At 31.3% G+C, this 19,192-nt stretch overlaps 1 protein-coding gene across 1 annotated transcript; it reads left to right on the top strand.

Annotated features, from left to right (window-relative positions):
- Positions 1–7,311: 7,311 nt before the first annotated feature.
- LOC120068098 (transcription factor UNE10) lies at positions 7,312–12,313 on the top strand. The gene is made up of 6 exons (XM_039019793.1): positions 7,312–7,570; positions 7,683–8,424; positions 9,298–9,402; positions 9,859–9,924; positions 11,562–11,936; positions 12,042–12,313. The coding sequence occupies exons 1-6, from the start codon at positions 7,464–7,466 to the stop codon at positions 12,129–12,131; spliced, it is 1,485 nt and encodes a 494-aa protein (XP_038875721.1). The 5' UTR covers positions 7,312–7,463; the 3' UTR covers positions 12,132–12,313.
- Positions 12,314–19,192: the final 6,879 nt, after the last annotated feature.

Genomic DNA, 19,192 nt, shown 5'->3' with positions numbered 1-19,192 from the left:
ATAGTAGATTATGAATCTAATTATAAATAAAGACAATATTTTTTAGGAAAAGTTCAAAAGTAAAGGTATTGTTTGGTAATCATTTTGTTTTTTGAACATTAAACCTGTTTTCTCTTTGTTTCTTACAATTATTTGTATCTTGCTAAAGGATAATTATTAGATTTTTAGCCAAATTTCAAAAACAAAACAATTTTTTAAAAATAACTGTTTATTAGTTTTCAAATTTTGGTTTGGTTATTTAAATTATTGGTAAAAAGTAGATAACAAATGAAGAAATTTAGAGGTAAAAGTAGTGTCTAAGCTTAATTTTAAAAAATAAAAAATAAAAAATCAAATGATTACCAAATAAAGTCAAAATTATTCGAGTTTTAAATAGACGTATTAAATGAAGAATGTGGAAGGGAGATAACATAAAGGGGTGTCAGGTTATCCAATCATCCCCAAAAAAAACTTTTCAAGGAGTCCCATTGGCCTTTAAGCGTGTCATATGCTCACTAGCTTTTGGTTGGGACTAAAAATTGTTCCCACAAATTAATATAGGTCATTTTCAACCTGTTTTATCCTCACTAGTTACTTTTTAGAAAATCATTCTTCTATTTAAATAAAAACTAAAATTGTTCAAGGGTGATTGAGTGCTACGTTTTAACTATCTTGTTGAATTAAGAAAAACTGTAGATTTCGTTGTCGAGCCCACTCAAAGAAAAGATATAATTTGCTAATTAATTTAGGTACCGTTTGGTAACCATTTTGTTTATTGTTGTTATTTTTTAAAATTAAGTCTATAAATACTACTTCCAACTCCAAATTTCTTCATTTGTTATCTATTTTTCACCAATGGTTTAAAAAATCAAGCAAAATTTTGAAAACTAAAAAAATAGCTTTCAAAAAGTTACTTTTGTTTTAGGATTTTGGCTAAAAATTCAATCATTGTACTTAAAAAATATGCAAATTATTGTAAGAATTATTAATGAAATAAGCTTAATTTAAAAAAAAAAAAACCAAATAGTTACCAAATGGGTCCTAGTAAATCTCTCTCAATTATTTTAAGTTTTTTTTTCCTGCATTCTCCTACTTTACATAATCTTAAAAACTTGTTCGGATAAAATGTGGAGTTTTCCTTTTTTTTTTTTTTTTTTTTTTTTTTTTTTCTTTTTCTTTTTCTTTTAGAATTAAGTTTATAAATACTCCCCTACTTTTAATTTTCTGCTTTTAATTTTTTTTGTTAACTTTTTAAATATTTTTTAAAATCAAAATCATGTTTTAAAAACTAAATTAGGTAGGTTCAAATTCATAATCGTTTGATTTTTAGTTTTATATATATATATATATATATATTTGCGTGTACATTTTTTTTTTTCTCTTAGTCTTTAAAAAGTTTTGATTTTATTTGTTAAAATGTATTTTTCAACTAAACCCCTTTCATGGGTGAATTTTCAAATTGACCTAATGACAAAATTACATAACATGATGTGTGTATGTATTATAATCCAGGCTAATTTCAGTAACTAAAATAGGAAACATTATAGGAGAAGAATTAATTAAGCAAAACCTAAAAACAAGTTCCTAATTATATCTCCAACTTTATGTCAACTCAATACCATCCATCTAGGGCCTAATCATAAATCAATATTCATTCACAAAAAACAATGGTAATGTCTCAATTGAAAAAAAGTGGACATTTAGGATAAGGAGTTAGTGATTATAGTCCTAAGTTATTATATTTGGGTTATAATAGTTTGTGTTTGGGATGTAGATTATTTTAGTTTGGGTTATAATAGTATGTGTTTGAGGTGTAAACTATTTTAGTTTGAGAAGAAAATAGTAAACATGTAGCAAAAAATTAAAAAAATGATGAATGTAAAATAGTAAAATTTGTAACAAATAGTAAATATGGTAGTAAATGAGGGTTTTGAAATAGTGTTGATTATAGCTAATTGGGGAATACAAAATAGTATTTACTAAAGCAAGAGGTGATTATTATAGTTTTAGAATAGTTCTTATCCCAGATGCATCCTAAAAAGAATAGAGAGTACACATAAATTTGGCTAAAAAAGATGGAAAAACAAATTTAAAATGTAAATGTAGGCGAAAATGTTGAAACCTCAATTTAATGAAAAAATCGATAAAAATATTGACGTTGAAGATATTCTGAAAAACTTAGAAAACAAAAAACTAAAAAAAAAAAGAAAAAGAAAAAGAAATAGTTAATAAATATTTACACTTTCTAAATAAGTTAAAATATGTATTATTTATATTATATGTATTAGAGAAATAATTTTAAATGGAAAAATTAATGAAATATTTACAATTCTTGAAATATTTATAAATAATAGTAAAAATATCATTATTCTATATGCGATAAACTGTCTAGTCTATCACAGTCTATCGCATATAAATAGTAAAATTTTGTTATATTCATAAATATTTTAGTTCATTTTACTATATTTGAAAATAACCCTATTAGTGAGGGGCCTTTTTAAATATAAAAAATATTTAAAAATATTTACACTTTATAGCAAAAAGTTCCAAAAGTACAAAACACTTTTGAACATTTTGCTATAAAGTGTAAATATTTTTTGGATTTTTTTATTTATAAGAATTTCCCTATTAGTGACCTATTTTTTTTTCTCTCTTTTACGTTATATCAAACCAAATTTGATATGGTGTAAGAAAGACAACTCAACTAAAATAAATAAATGGAAGAGGGAGGGATTTGGAATTTTATGTGGAGGAAAGAACATTAACGAGGTATTTGGGGTAATGACATGGGTTCAGTTAAAAATTCAATTCAATGTTTGGCCAACCAACTCGTGAAGTTGATGTAAAATAACTCAATTTCACCAACTTTTACAGTGTTTATTATTAAAATTTGCATAATTATCGAGAAACTTAATTTTCACCTCTTCTCTCTTCCTCCCTCTATGTTTCCAATAATTCCATCTGCCATGCACTGTTGACGACTAACTCCAACGATAATCATTGTGGACGACATGCTTCAACAACCACCTCTGACAATGGCCAACTCTAGCAACTACTTCCTGTGACTACCTCCGACACCCAACTTCGACTACAACCATCGTCAAGGTCTACAATGGACTCACTCCAGCAACATCCTTCGCGGCCAACCACCTCTGACAATCATCTCTAGTGACTACCTCCAATGTCCAACTGTCACACCCCACTCTAGACTATCCTCTTAACCTGGATGGAATGGTGATTGCAGCAGTTACCAACCATTTTGCTGGCACTTACTACCTATTTATCCTGTTAAATTTGCTCAAACCCTGAGTACATACATTTCATCAATATACTAAACAAATTAACTCAAAACTTAACACATTTACATTACAGGGTTTTATAGCATTTCATACATGAATATTATAACTTAATGAGCTCCGTCTAGGATACTAGTCCTTATTTGACAGACACATGTGTACTAACTAATACAGGTCTTCACTTAAGCTTCCTTTAACCTGACTCTTTAAGTGGCAGAGCAGCAGCAGAGAAGTCTTTTGGGAACTGACCACAACCTGAAAGGAAAACATTTGAAAACATGAGCTAGAAGCCCAGTGAGTGACTAACATTTAAAGCATAACGTTCATACATAAGTTTCATATTAAAACTGAAAGCTTTCACTGAAAATATAAATTTGGCAACTATTATTCATGTCATCATCAACATCACATAGCATTTTTTTTTTTTTACTTACTATAGACTATGCATTAGTTTATTTGTCTAGAGTGGCCCTTTTGCTCACTCCTTATCATTCTTTACCGCATTACTATTTAACTGGGAAGGAACCCTTTTTGTTCAATTCCTACAATCATAATTGCATCTTTAGTTGAGAGAGAACCTTTACTCAATTCCTCAACGTCAATCCATAGCTAATGTGGAGTGATCTCGACACTACCAATAACAACTTTTCTTTCATTCATGTAATTCTAGTTTAAGTACCGTCCTACTTTAGGTACTACTGCTTAGATACCTTCTCCGTATACTTCAATATCGAGCTATTCAAATTCTAAGACAAAGCTTCAGTACCTTCCCTGTGTACTTCAGTACTGAGCTATTCATATTCTAAGACAAAGCTTTAGTACCTTCTCCGTTTACTTCAGTACTGAGCTATTCACATTCTAAGACTAAGCTTACTGAGCTATTCAATTTCTAAGACCGAGCTTCAGTACCTTTTTTTTGTGTACTTCAGTACTGAACTACTCATACTCAACTTGCATATTCTTATCTATTAATGACTTAATTGCCCAAAATATTCTATACTAACGCATCCTCATGGTCATTGAAAAACATAGCATAAGTATAACATTAATGCGAGATACGTTGCTTGGTAATTATTTGAGAATAGTTGTCATAAATAGCTTTTAGTAAAACATGCATTGCTAAACATTCATAAGCATTAACAATTTACTTAAAACATGTAAAGCATTTAGAGTCACTCACAGTCTTTGGCAATCATCTTCATGTATATGCTTACTATGCATTGAACACTTAGCCAAATTCTTAGGCCTTAACTTGACTAGGCAACAACTTCATGACCATGTGTCTATGCCTTGCGTTAGGCGTTCAAGCCTCCTATGCGATCAAGCTTTCAGCTCACGCCTATTGCCCATCGCATAGCAACCTTTGCGCCCATCGCTCAGCTCAGGCACCCGTCTTATGGCACATCAACGCATGCCCCATGCGTTCGTTTGGTTGCGCCCATCGTTCAGCTTATGCGCCCTTCTTGTGGCACATCAACGCATGCCCCATGCATTCTTCTAGTTGCCCCCATAAACTCCAACGCAACCTTACGCTTACGGCTCAATATGCGTTGCATAATCTAATGCTTCTCAATGCGTCCTTATGCCAATTTAACCTCCAACGCATGCTCAACATCATCGTCAAGCCCTTAAAGCTGCTTGCTTGTTCAACCCAAGCAGCTACCTGCTTACTCAAGATTCCATATTTAACTTGCAATTTCAATAACTAATTTTTCAGGCCTTTTCTCAAAATATTTCCTTCTACAAACATTCTCTAAAATGTCTTAGCAAGCTTAACTTAAAATTTTAGCTCAGAATTCCTCGTAGTTGTGCCGGAATCCTCAAATTATCAAGACTGGCCCAACTTACCCGAGAATTTGACCTCCAGCCAGATTCTTCATACTCCAGCTTGATTCCACTAGAATCTCCCTCCGACATTTCAACCTTAGCAACTAGACATACTCAGGGATTGAATGGCTCTGAAATTACTTCATTTGCACGAGCAAACTTCTCCCAACCTCTATTTGAAGTCGAGTTTCCCTTTTTAAACTAATAGCTGTATGTTCTCCTTTTAACATCAAGCTGTCATCTCATTCTTAAAGGATAATATCAAACCTGAGTATGACAACTGGCTTAGCTGATCAATCACCAAGATAATCTTTCCCTCTTGGTTATCGACGCAAGGGTCAGCTCTCAAGCCAACGCTTGCAACCCTATGGCTGCATACCTCCTCCTCAACGCATTGCCCAATCTGGCTAATGTATAGCTCACTTAGAGGCTATCACGTCCCTCCTTTGGTCGCATACTTCTAAGCCAACACATGTCCTAGCCCACGCATAAGCTGTCTTATCATATCAACCATGCGTTAAGCCTTCCTTGTTTCATAGCATAACTTCAGCGTGTATCACATGCTCCATCATTTAGCTCGTCGTCTAGTACTGCTACCGCATAGCACCATCGCTTAGCGTTGCCGCATACCATCGGGTAGCATTGTCGTATACTATCGGTAGCATTGCTGCATATCATCGGGTAGCATTGCTGCATACCATCGTGTGGCATTGCTGCACACCATCAGGTAGCATCGCCGCATACCATCGGGTGGCACTGCTCCTTTACTACCCGATCAACCAACGCGCACAACTCCAATGCCCAACGCCTATGTCTGTGCAACTTGAGGCTGCTGTACGCTTTGCCAACCTCTCACTACATAAGCTGCCACATGCCTTATCAACGCATCATGCGTTCATCCTTAGTACCAACGCATAGCTTATCCTTGCCTTCAACACTTTGCCTCTACAAGCCTTGGTTGCTAAACACGCAATCTCATGCGTCCACACTTCTTCATCAACGCATGCCTACACTTTGCTTCCATACTTAGCCAATTTTCACTTGTTATATTATCTAAAACTCACCCATCTAAGTATTTCTAATACTTAGAATTTTCTTCCTCCATCTTCCTACTTTCTTTACCTCCTTTCATAATTTTACTTAACACGCTTGTTACTCACTTTTGTAGGAAAAATGGAGTACGGGGTTGACATCAACTTTATGAACTACCACCTCTGGTGCCAACCACATATGGATACCACCATAACTCTATCTTCTTATAAAAACTTCCACTTCTTTGTTTGATACTTGAGAGGATTCTACTAACATGGCTAAGTCAAGGCCTGGACCTTTAGATATCTCCACAATGATATGATATTGTTCATTTAAGGCATAAACCATCATGACTTTACTTTTGGTTTCACCTAAAAGACCCCATATCGTTGGTGATAACTGTCCTCCCTCATATACGGATGATGAACCCCTTATCTAGCCAATGTGAAACTTTGATCCCATTCATACCACCAACATGCATGCATAATAAACTCTAACCTATAATTTGAAATAAGATGCCATAAAAAGCCCTAGACCCCTTGATGAGTTACTTTTTATGTACATATTACACTCATACAATCCACTAATAGGAAAGTATATTGTAATTTTGTTGTCGGTATGAAATAAGAGTATTTTTTCTACCTCAAATAAAATATTACACGAAAAAAGTTCGATGTGAAGGTTTAAATTGACATCTCAATTAAAAATTTATGAAAATATGTCGACTAAATGAAAATTTAAGCAAATAATTTTTTTCTTTGAAATACGTGATCCAAAAGTAAATCTAAATACTATCTTTTGAAACTACAATCAATACATGTGTCTTTTAAAAATAAAAAATAAAAGGCAATCCATCTTCTTGTTTTTTTTTTTTTTTTTTTAAAAAAAAAAGATGTGTAGAATTATTAATAATAATATTTCCAAAAAAGAATTAGAAAAACATAATATTTGGGTAAAAAAATAACCAAATATTCATAATTTGAGAACTCAATTTAGTATGAAAAGGAAGAGTTTTTAATTTAAACAAAATAACTGAAAGACCTCAAATAGAGATATGCAAACTTCATAGAGATATGAACTCAAGACTTAAAATTCAATTTGGATAGAATGAATTAGACAGAGATGGAAAATTGGACAAATAAGTCCATCAGCCTCGATCTAAAACACAGCAGAGAATAGCACTCAATTTTTTCAAATTATTATTATCGCTATTATCCAAATTTGACGTTTCCACCCAACCTTAATTAATTATACATTCTTATAACACAAATACCACCGTCTATCTCCTCTCAACCACCAAAACAAAAACACACACAATACCAGGAAAACATGAGTCAGTGTGTTCCTAATTGGGACCTCTCCGAACCGCCGTCCTCCGCCGCCGCCGATCGTCCCTCTTTCCACTCCTCATCCGCCGCTGACGACGTCGTTCCCATGTAATCTCTCTACTTCTATTTCTTTCTTTTTTTAAAAAAATATTTTTAATGGGTTTTTTTTAAAAAAAAAATTCTTATTTTGGATTTTGGGTTTTTCTTTTTTAATGGGTAGGTTTGAGTATGAAGTGGCGGAGCTGACATGGGAAAATGGGCAATTGGCTATGCATGGTATGGGGCTGCCGAGGGTCACCGGCAAGATTCAGAACGGCGGCGGCGGCGGCGGCGGCGCTGGTGGTGGTTTTAAGTACACGTGGGATAATAAGCCGGCACGTGCGAGTGGCACGCTTGAGTCTTTGGTGAACCAAGGAACTCGCCATGGTAAGAATATTGGTTTTGATATTAACGCCGACGACACCGATCACGACGGTGTTGCCAATGATTTGGTGCCGTGGTTTTCCGACCACCATAGGCAAACGCCGACGGCTTCGGCCGCGACGGCTATGGACGCGATGGTTCCATGTGACGGCGACAAGGCGGCGGCGGCGGTTGGTGGCGCCGGCAAGTCGACGGTGGAGTCGAGTGATATTCCTGTGGCAGCGCGTGAGGGGGACGAGGATTGTAGAGTGATCCATGGGAAACGAGGAAGGGTAGTGGCGCGTGTGGTTCACGCGTCGAGGGAGTGGAGTGGCTGCCGGAATCAGATCAGCGTGAGTGGCAGCCGGGAAAATGGCCAGAAAGCGAGATTGAACACTCGCGATAGGAATTTCGCCGCCGTGGACGGCCGCGTAGGGTTCACTGCCACCACCGCCACGTCACAAGGGTCGCTTGATACGAGCTCCGATATGGTGTGCGTTAAAAACACCACCATCACCACCACCGACGACCATGATTCTGTCTGCCATAGCACACATCAGGCAAGATTTTTATTCACTAACATCAAAATATAACCACAACCATTTATTTTAAACTCTAGTTAGAGTAATCTAAAAGTACTTGAAAAGTTTTTTTTAAACTTAAAAACACTTTTTAAGTAAACTCAAACAGCATCTTAATCTTTTATGATCACGTGCATCTTTTTTTTTTTCTAAAAAAAATAAAAACTAAAAAACAATTCACTTATTTTTTTTAAAAAATATTTTCCACGTATCATAATTTTATTAGGAAATTATCTAGACTGCACCACCAATTTTTTTTCTTTATAATAATTATAATTTTTTAACTTTAGTATGCACTAACCTATATATCATCTTGTAATCCTTTCGTTCAAAAATTAAACAACATTCCTTAAATTTCTCTTTAGTTATTAAATTTTGCCTACTTGTTTCTAAAAACTTTAAAACTAAAAAAGGAAAAATTTTAAAAAGGTTGCTGCACTGAATACCATTCGAAGAAATAATAATTAAGTGTATAACATCATTTTCAAAAAATGTATAAATTTAACAAAATCTAAATTTTACTATACATGTAAATTTTTTATATTGTACTATATCTTCAAATATTTTGAATATGATTACTATTTTGTAACTGTTATTTTAAATTGTATTTTTATTTTTATAATTTGGTTAAGTAACGTGAAAACCACAGTAAATAAATAAAGGAAAGAAAATAATTTTTAAAAATAAAAAATCAAATTATTATCAAATAAAGTCATAATATTTTATTATTATTATTAATTATTTTTGTAACACAAGATTTGTGTGTTTTTCTTTATGTTTGATTTATTAGATTGGGCAATGATTTTATTATATATATGAAAGTAATTGAGCAATGATTTTGAACACGTGAAGGTGGAAGAAGAAGAGGATGAGGGAGACAGAAAGAAAGAGAATGCCAAATCCTCAGTTTCTACCAAAAGAAGTAGGGCTGCAGCAATACATAACCAATCCGAACGTGTACGTTCTATTATTATTATTATTATTTTTTTTTAAAAAAAAATACTTTTTTGCCTTACAACTCTCGTAACAATTTAATCTACCAACTTTAGTTTAGTTTGTAACGATCTTATAATTTTAATTTAATAACAATTTATAGTCTTTTATTAATTTATTGATTTATTTATACAAGACATCTCATTAAATTTTGATACTAATTTTTACGATAGGGATTAAATTGTTATAAATTTTAGAGTAGAACGACTAAATTGATATAGAGTAAAGTTTAAAGACAAAATTATTACATAATTGAAAGTTTAGGGATTAAATGATTACAAATCAAAATTTAGGAATTAAATTGTTACTTCTACGAAAGTTTAAGGATTAAAATTGATTATTATTATTATTTTTTAATAATATAGATAGAGATTTATTTCTTTTGTGAATTAATTTCGTTAATATTTAATTTGTTTACAGAAAAGGAGAGATAAGATTAACCAAAGGATGAAGACATTGCAAAAGCTAGTCCCAAATTCCAATAAGGTACACACATGGAGTCTGCTTTTTTGCCGAATCACAATTTGGTTGCGTAGGTTTTTACTCTTTTTTAGGTTAGAAAACCAATGTGGAGGTCCTTCTTTATGTGCGGTAAATTTTAATACGTGACAATTTAATTAGTAATATGATTTAGTTACTACTGTAGAAAAATTTGTGAGGGTGTATTGATATGATAATTATCTGATTCACGTTGACGACTCATCATTTATCTTTTGTACTTATAGTAGATTTTGGTGATTGTCATGTGAAGCCCTCATTACACCTTAACAAGATTTTTCTCAATGGCTACTTAATCATTATAAAGATAAATCACGGAAACTAAATTGTTATATTTTGAAGTTCGAAAGAGAATGGACCAATTTTGTTTTCTTTAACTTGCTTGAATAATGTTTTCAAATGAATATGAGAAATACATTTAAAGCCCTTGCAAATTTGTTCAACCATGTTGTCAAAACAATTAGAAAAATCTAAAAAGTTGTTTAAAGTAACTTTTAGATTAAATTATAGAAAAAAAATTTGAACTTGGGTCTTTTTTTTTAAAAAAAATACTCTTATTCTTTCAAAAATTGTACTATTACTCTTAAATTTTCATAAACGCCTCAAAACTGCCATGGGAGTGAAAATTGTTCAAATGTTGGATGGAAAAGTTGACTTGTCTGAACATCGTTCTTTTTGACTTAATTTAGACAAATATGCTAGTCACTGCTACATTGTTCCACATCATGGTTACATCAATTTTGTTTTTTCAACGGTCAAAAGGATTTCTTTATTTTAAAATGTTTATGAAAGATAAAAAATACTTGACGATATTTCGTATAAAAAATGTTTTTTTACTCGAAAAGCACTACTCTAAAAAGTATCATCCAAGCACGCTACATAAGATAATGTTTATTGTTTCTAAAGTGGGTTGAACATTTTTATGATTTTTAATAAAATTTTGGTTGGAAAAGAAAAACATATAAAGAGATGTGATGGAGATTTTGCAAGTTGGAAAGATATGATGTAGAATTGTCCACCTTAATTAGGACCAAAAATTGTGAAATAGAATGGGGTGAATTGTGAGGAAAAGGCAATGGGGTATAATTGAACCAAGGCCACAAGGGGTCGTTACCCCTTAGAGATAGAGAAGAGGGTGAAGTTTGACAGAGAGTTGGAAGGAGAGTAGGGACATGTGACATTAAAAACTTCTGTTGTATTGGGACCCATTGTCATCATTTCTATATATGCCATTTTTTCTTTCAAGGATTTGTTGGTTTTATCTTCATTTTTATATAGAACAAAACAACATTGTCCTTATGTTGATAAATTGACTTATATGTTACCAAGTAAAAGAAAACTTAGAGGTATATTTGTGAATGATTAACGGTTAAAAAGATAGTTAAAGATGTGTCAATTCAGTTGAGATATTTCAGTGTATTTACTGACTCTGGTTCCCATCCTATCTTTTTCTAAAAAAATATTTAGATGGTTAAAATCGTACTGTTGTCCTTGTTAAAAGTAGTTTTAACTCCACTGCCAAACATGTTAATGATTGAAATTTATACTGTGTAGTGTTTTTTATTTAATTTGAGGACAACAACATGATCTACTTATAAACTTAATATTTGTGGACACATATATAGACGGACAAAGCTTCAATGTTGGATGAAGTAATTGAATATTTGAAGCAATTGCAAGCTCAAGTACAAATGATGAGTAGAATGAACATGCCACTGATGCTACCGATGGCGATGCAGCAACAACTTCCAATGGCGTCGTTAATGGCCCCGATGGGGTTAGGAATGGGCATGGCGGGAATGGGAATGACTTTGGGAATGGACCATTTGAACATGATGGCAAGTCGCTCTGGCCTCGCCACCGGGATGTCTCCGCTCCTCCATCCGACCGCCTTCATGCCTATCCCAACATGGGATGGAGGCACCTGTGACCATCTTCAACATTCTCCGACCACCATGATTGTAGACCCCTTCTCGACATTTCTTTCATGTCAACCACAGGTTACTACGTTAAACTATATCTATCTAAAAGTAATTTTTATAACTAGTAAGTTTAAACGGATAGATTATCGTATATCTAATGTTTTTATATATCTTTTGATGCAGCCTATAACAATGGAAGCATACAATAGAATTGCCACGATGTTTCAGCAACTGCATCAACAGCCACCCACGGTGGGTGGCTCCAAGAACTAAATTCAATTCAACATCTTCAAATAATCTTTTTTAGAAGTTGTGTGTGATAAAATCTTGTGTTCAATTGGATTTAGGAAAAAAAAATAAAATAAAAAGAAGGGAAAATGTAAAGTACACAATAGTTGTGTTGAACTTTGGAGTTAAAGAGTATTTATTATTGGAGTATATTTTCTTTCACTCTCTTTGGATCTTTACATTTTTGTCTCTCTCTCGGTTGTTGGATTGCTTTGCTTTTACTATTTTTTTTAAAGAAAAATATATATTGTATGAATGTCGATTCGTCATATTAATGCTTTATTTATTTAATTTATTCTTTCTTTTCATTCGGTTTGGATTTGTACAACTCGTATTCTTACTAGAAAAAAAAAATGTGAGGTTTGAGTTTATCTAATAAAAGATTATTATATGACAATTTCTTTTTACTTTTTATCTTAACAAAGGGATGCATGATGCGATGCAGTTTGGATTCAATTAATCATTGTTTTTTTTAATTAGAAGAGTACAAAAGTAAGTAACAAGAACATGAATATTAAAAAAATATAATATAATAATAATATACAATAAAATAAATAAATATTAAAATAATTATAATATATAAATATATAAAATAAATAAATAACAAAAAGTAAATAAAATAACAAAGAATGGATTTCTCCACTTTTTCCAATCTGTTTGGATTAATCACCAATGTGTGCGTGTCTTTCAAAACTCACAAAAGGCCACTATTTATAGACAATTTGGCACGTAGGAGGTGGATTATATGAATACGAATAATGTGTAATATTGAAACACATAGACAACACATAGGGTAATGGATAAGTGACACATGACCAATAGACACTAATAATGAACATTTACATTACACCTAGTTTAACATATTTATAATACTCTCCCTTAGATGCCCATTATATATGAAATATGTCTCGTTAAAATCTTACTACGAAAAAACCCATTGGGAAAAAAATTCCAATGAAGAAAAAGGAGTACATATTTCATATTAATTTGATACTCTTAAAAAGTATATTTACTCCCCCTCATGGAAACATCATTTGAGATCTCTGAGTCAATGCATTCTAATGTAATGCACCAATTTTTCAAAAGTTGCGGTAGGTATTGCCTTTGTATAGTCTATCAGGTTATCTTTCGAACAAATTAGTTGTACAGTGATTTCGCCATTTTTTTCAAAATTCTGAGTGGAAAAACTTCGGTGAAATATCTTTTGTTCTATCTTCTTTAATATATCCTCTTTTGATTTGGGATGTGCATATTGTGTTGTCTTCGTATAATATTGTTGGAAGATTTTTATTAGAAGACAAACCACATGTTTCACAAATATGCTGAGTCATTGATCTTAGTCATACACATTCTTGATTAGCCTCATGAATTGCAAGATTTTCAGCATGATTTGAAGAAGTGACTGTAATGGTCTGTTTTACCGGTTGTTATGATATAACAGTTCCTCCACATGTGAGCTGATAACCTATTTAAGATCTAGTTTTATATGGATCAGATAAACATCCAGAATCTGCGTAACTAACTAGATTAAAATTTGATTTATTTATATAAAACAAACCCATTTCGATCATTCCTCAAAGATAACAAAGAATATGCTTAATTCCGTTCCAATGTTTTTTTTGTTGGAGAAGAACTATATATTGCTAATAAATTTACTGAAAATGCAATATCTGATTTTGTATTATTAGCAAGATACATAAGTGCACCAATTACACTAAGATATGGTACTTCAGGATCAAGAAGTTTTTCATTATTATCTCGAGATTGAAATATGTCTTTCTTCGCATCTAGTGGACAAACTTCTATTGATATGTTTAGTGGATGTGTTTTGTCTATATAATATATTTTTAAAACTTTTCCTGTATAAGTTGATTGATGAACAAATATCATATTTGCTAAATGTTCAATTTGCAAACCCAGACAAAACTTTGTTTTTCCAAGATCTTTCATCTCAAGTACTTTCTTAAGGTATTCTATTGCCGTTGAAAGCTTTTCAGATATCCCAATTATATTTAAGTTATCAACATATACAGTTATGATAGCAAATTTTGGCTGTGATTTATTTATAAAAACACATGGACATATTGGATTGTTTTGATATATTTTTTTAAACAAATATCCACTTAGATGATTGTACCATATTGGTCCTGATTATTTCAATCCATATACCAATTTATGTAACTTTATTGAATACATTCTTGAAAATTTCATTGATATGTTTCAGGTACCTTAAATCTTTATGGAATTCTCATATAAATATCATTACCAATAGATCCATAAGATGTATGTCCAGATTTTCATACACAGTTAGACCAATTAAATATCTTAATGTAATTGCATCCACCACCGGAGAATATGTCTCCTCATAATCAATACCAGGTCTTTGTGAAAAACCTTGTGTAACTAGTCTTGCTTTATATTATGTGACCAGATTATTTTCATTTCTTTTTCTCAAAAATATCCATTTGTAACTCATAGGTTTGACATCTTCTAGTGTTCGAACTACTGGTCCAAAAAAATCGACATTTTGAAAGTGATTGTAATTCTGCCACGATTGCTTCTTTCCATTGAAGCCAATCTTTTCTCTATCGATATTCTTCAATAGATATTGGTTTAGAATCCTCACTTTCAGATATAATATCAAGAGCAACATTATACGCAAAAATGTTGTCAATAACTACATGAGTTCAGTTCCATCTTTTACATGTCATGACATAGTTTATTGAAATCTCATTATTATCATTAGGTATTTCACCTCCCTTATTATTCACGTCAAATATTTTTTCATGGGCATCTATATCCTCAACCAAGTCTTATTGACTATTTATTATTTTTCTTTTTCAATGATTTTTATCTTTGGAATCCACTAGTCTACCATACTTTTGATGTGTTCCACACTCATTAGTGACAACTTGTTGTGTTGGGATATCAATTTTCGATGGAATATTTGTAGCTGGTATATGTGACTGAGCTACTTTCTTTGCATTTTTAAATGCATCTGGTAGTTGATTTGCTATATTTTTCAAATGAGTTATCTTTTGAATTTCAAGTTCACATTGATCTGTATGAGAATCTAAATGAGACAATAACGATACATTTCATATAATTTCTTTTTCCAACTTCTTAATTCCTCCCCCCTAATGTTGAAAAAATTGTCTCATTAAAGTGACAATCAGCAAATCGTGTAGCAAATACATCACCCGTGAGGGATTCAAGATATTTGATAATTGATGGGGAATCATATCCAATATATATTCCTAAACTCCTATAAGGACCCATCTTAGTATGTTGTGGTGGAACAATTGGAACATATACTGCACAACAAAAAATTCTCAGATGGAAAATATTTGGCTCATGGCCATAAGCTAATTGTAGCGGCGAGTACTTATGTTAAGGTACTGGCCTAATGCGTACAAGTGACACTACATGCAAAATAGTATGCCCTCATATAGATTAAGGAAGCTTAGCTTTCATAAGCAGTGGTCTAGCAATTAACTGCAAAACGTTTTATGAATGATTCTGCTAAACCATTTTGTGTATGAACATGAGCTATAGGATGTTTAACAGTTATCCCAATTGACATACAATAATTATCAAAAGCTTGGGATGTAAATTCATAAGAATTATCAAGACAAATGGTCTTAATTGTATAATCAGAAAATTGTGCTCTTAACTTAATTATTTAAGCAAATAATATTGCAAATGTAAGATTTCAACTTAATAATAATCACACGTGTGACCATTTGTTGGATGCGTCTATTAATACCATAAATTATCTAAATGGTCCACTTGGTGGGTTAATAGGTCCATATATATCACCATGAATTCGTTCTAAAAATGTAGGTGATTCAGTCCCTACTTTAATTGGTGATGGTCTAATTATCAATTTTCCTTGAGAGCAAGCATCACATGATAATTCATTAGATTGAAGAATCTTCTAACTCTTCAATGGGTGTCTATTTTGAATTCTCAATAATTCTCCTCATCATTATAAACCTTGGATGACCTAATTTATCATGCCAAATTGTAAATATGTCTGGATTCATGAACTTTAGGTTCATTGTTGCATATGTTTCAATTATTCGTATATGAGTATAATATAATCTAGAAGATAAAGCAGACAACTCTTTCAGTATACGTTTTTCATATGAGACAGTAGATATGATATAAAGATTCTCCATATTAATTTTTTTATCAATCTCAATATAATAATAATCATTGCAACATATATCTTTAAAACTAAGTAGATTTCTCTTTAATTGACTAGAAAACAATGCATTGTCAATTGTAAATTTTATTCATGTAGACAAAATAATATTTGCTTTTCCAAACTCTTCAACTAGGTTTATAGAACCTAATATTGTACTGACTTCTACTTCCAACATTGTCAGTTTGGAAAAATATTTTTTACTTGTAAGTATTGCATGTGTAAGTGCACTATTTGGCAGACATAAATCTTTTTTACTCATTTTTTAGTCATACAACATATGAAAATGATTCAGGTTTCTTCATTAAAAGAAAATAATTACAATAAGAAAAACAACATTTAGAATATGCAAGGATTAACATCTACTAAGAGGAGAAAAAATATGCAGATGAATAAAAAAACAATAGTAAGTCTAGATATTTTCAAAGTCAAATGAAACACTTGATGTTCCATCAATCCTGTCGATTTTCTCTTCAAGAGATTCAAAGAAGTTTATCACATCCAAATTTGTCATATAGGATTGGTCAAATATGTCATTATTCTGTGCAAAATTTGCTTCTACATTTTTCTCTTTTTCCTTCAGGGATGCTTGATAGAGATCAACTAAGTGTTTTGACGTATGACAGGTACCTGACCAATGCCCAGTCATTCTGAATAGGAAGTATTTATTTTCAACACTTTTTGAACTCTTATCTTATGGAGCTTTCCCTTTGTGATCATCATTTTTTGTGGTTCATTTGAAATTTGAATGATTAGAACGACCACCACGAAAATAAAAATAATTTATTCTTTTTCCACGGTCATGACCTCGACCACGAACACGACCTCGATCACGATTATTATTAAAATTCACAGCATTCACTTCAGGGAATGATGTTGTTCCCGTTGGTCGAGATTCACGATTTTTCATTAATAACTGTTTGCTTTGTTCAACCACGAGAAAACATGAAATTAGTTCAAAATATTGTTTAAAACCTTTCTCTCAATATTGCTGATGTTGGAGCATATTCGAGACATGAGTTATAGAAAATGTCTTCTATAATATATATATTAACATTAGTAATTTTTTCTCCGCACAACAATAATTTCGAACTGATTTTAAATAATGTGGAGTTGTAGTCACTTATAATGAGATGACGTTAAAGGAAAATTTCAAACTGATTTTAAATAATGATTTGAAATCTTGTAGCCTCAAGTACATCCACTCATAACGAGCTTTAGGAAGAATAACTGTTTTTTTTTTTTTTTTTTTTTTTTTTTTTTGATCATACCTCTTTTTTCAAAATTTTCCACAAGATAGGAATGATATTTTATATTTAGATACTCTATTTTCAATTCCTCGTGGAGATGACGACGAAAAAAATCATAACTTTTTGCTTTGTCTTGACTGGATGTCATAACTTCTTCTTTAATATCTCTCTAAGATTCATAGCATCTAGGTGAATTTCGACATCAAGTATTCATGAAAAATAATTACTGACATAATATCAAGGGTGAAAAATTTCTAATTTTATGAGATTTTTCATGGCAACAATATCATAAAACATTGTATTTATATTAGAAATTTAATAGATATTAAATATACAAATAACATTAAATTTATTTAATTATAATGAAGAGAGAAAAACTGACATACCTTAGGTACCTTTAACAAAGGAAAACGATAGGAGAGCTCGTGCTGATAAACGTATTGTGAATTAGAGGAGCACAACAAGAACACAAATATGAAAAAAAATATAATATAATAATAATATATAATATATATAAATATAATAAATAAATATTAACATAAAATAAATATATAAATATATAATAAAATAATAAAATAAAATAACTATATAAAATAACAAAAAAAGATTTTTTCACTTTCTCCAATCTTTTTAGATTGATCACCAATATGTGTCTTTCAAAACCCACCAAATGTCACTCTTTATAGACAATTTAACAAGGAGGAAGTGAATTACATGGACACGAATAATATGTAATCTTGAGATATATGGACAACACATAAGGTAATAGATAAGTGACACATGACCAATAAATACTAATAATGAACATCTACATCACACACGTAATTTAACTTATTTATAATAGTTCTTTTTTAATGTTTTTTCTATCCAAGATTAGGGGGAAAGATTATTAGGGCATGATATGAGGGTACTTCGGTCTTTTCATGTATTATGAAAATTTGAGAGGATTCTCAGTCATTATTATTATTTTTTTTTCCTGCTAAAAGTTACTTTAAATGGTTTAACTTGAACTCATTTAATTAAAAGATCATTTTTAAATGGTTGTCAAACTCTTTAAATTTTGTGAATTGAAATAATCAATTGAAATAGGATCCATATTACGTTTACGTAAGCCATTTTTTTAATATGAGTATTATGTCGTTATAATGTAAATTATTTAATGAATTTGATTATGGTGCCACATGGATCTTATTGACATCTTGTGATTTATTGTAAATTATATTAAGGGTACAGAAATTGAATTGAAGATTTTTAACTGTAGGTTGAAGAAATTCTTCGGACATCGAAATTGTAATACCTTGTAATACCGAATTAACGACTATGTGTAGCAAAATATAGGAATTGTAGTAAGGTAATATTAGCTAACATGAATATAGTTTAGTTGTAATTGAGATATATATTTTTTAAATCGAAAGTTTAGGTCTTATTTGATAATAATTTTTTTTTCGTTGTTTTTTTTTTTAATTAAGCCTATAAACACTACTTCATCACCAAATTTTTTTCATTTGTTATCTACTTTTCATCGGTAATTTAAAAAACCAACCCAAATTTTGAGAACTAAAATAGTTACTTTCATTTTTTTTTTTTTG

This window comes from Benincasa hispida, chromosome 12, assembly GCF_009727055.1.
Source record: "Benincasa hispida cultivar B227 chromosome 12, ASM972705v1, whole genome shotgun sequence".
Lineage (NCBI taxonomy): Eukaryota > Viridiplantae > Streptophyta > Magnoliopsida > Cucurbitales > Cucurbitaceae > Benincasa > Benincasa hispida.
This window is presented reverse-complemented; position numbering and strand designations above follow the sequence as displayed.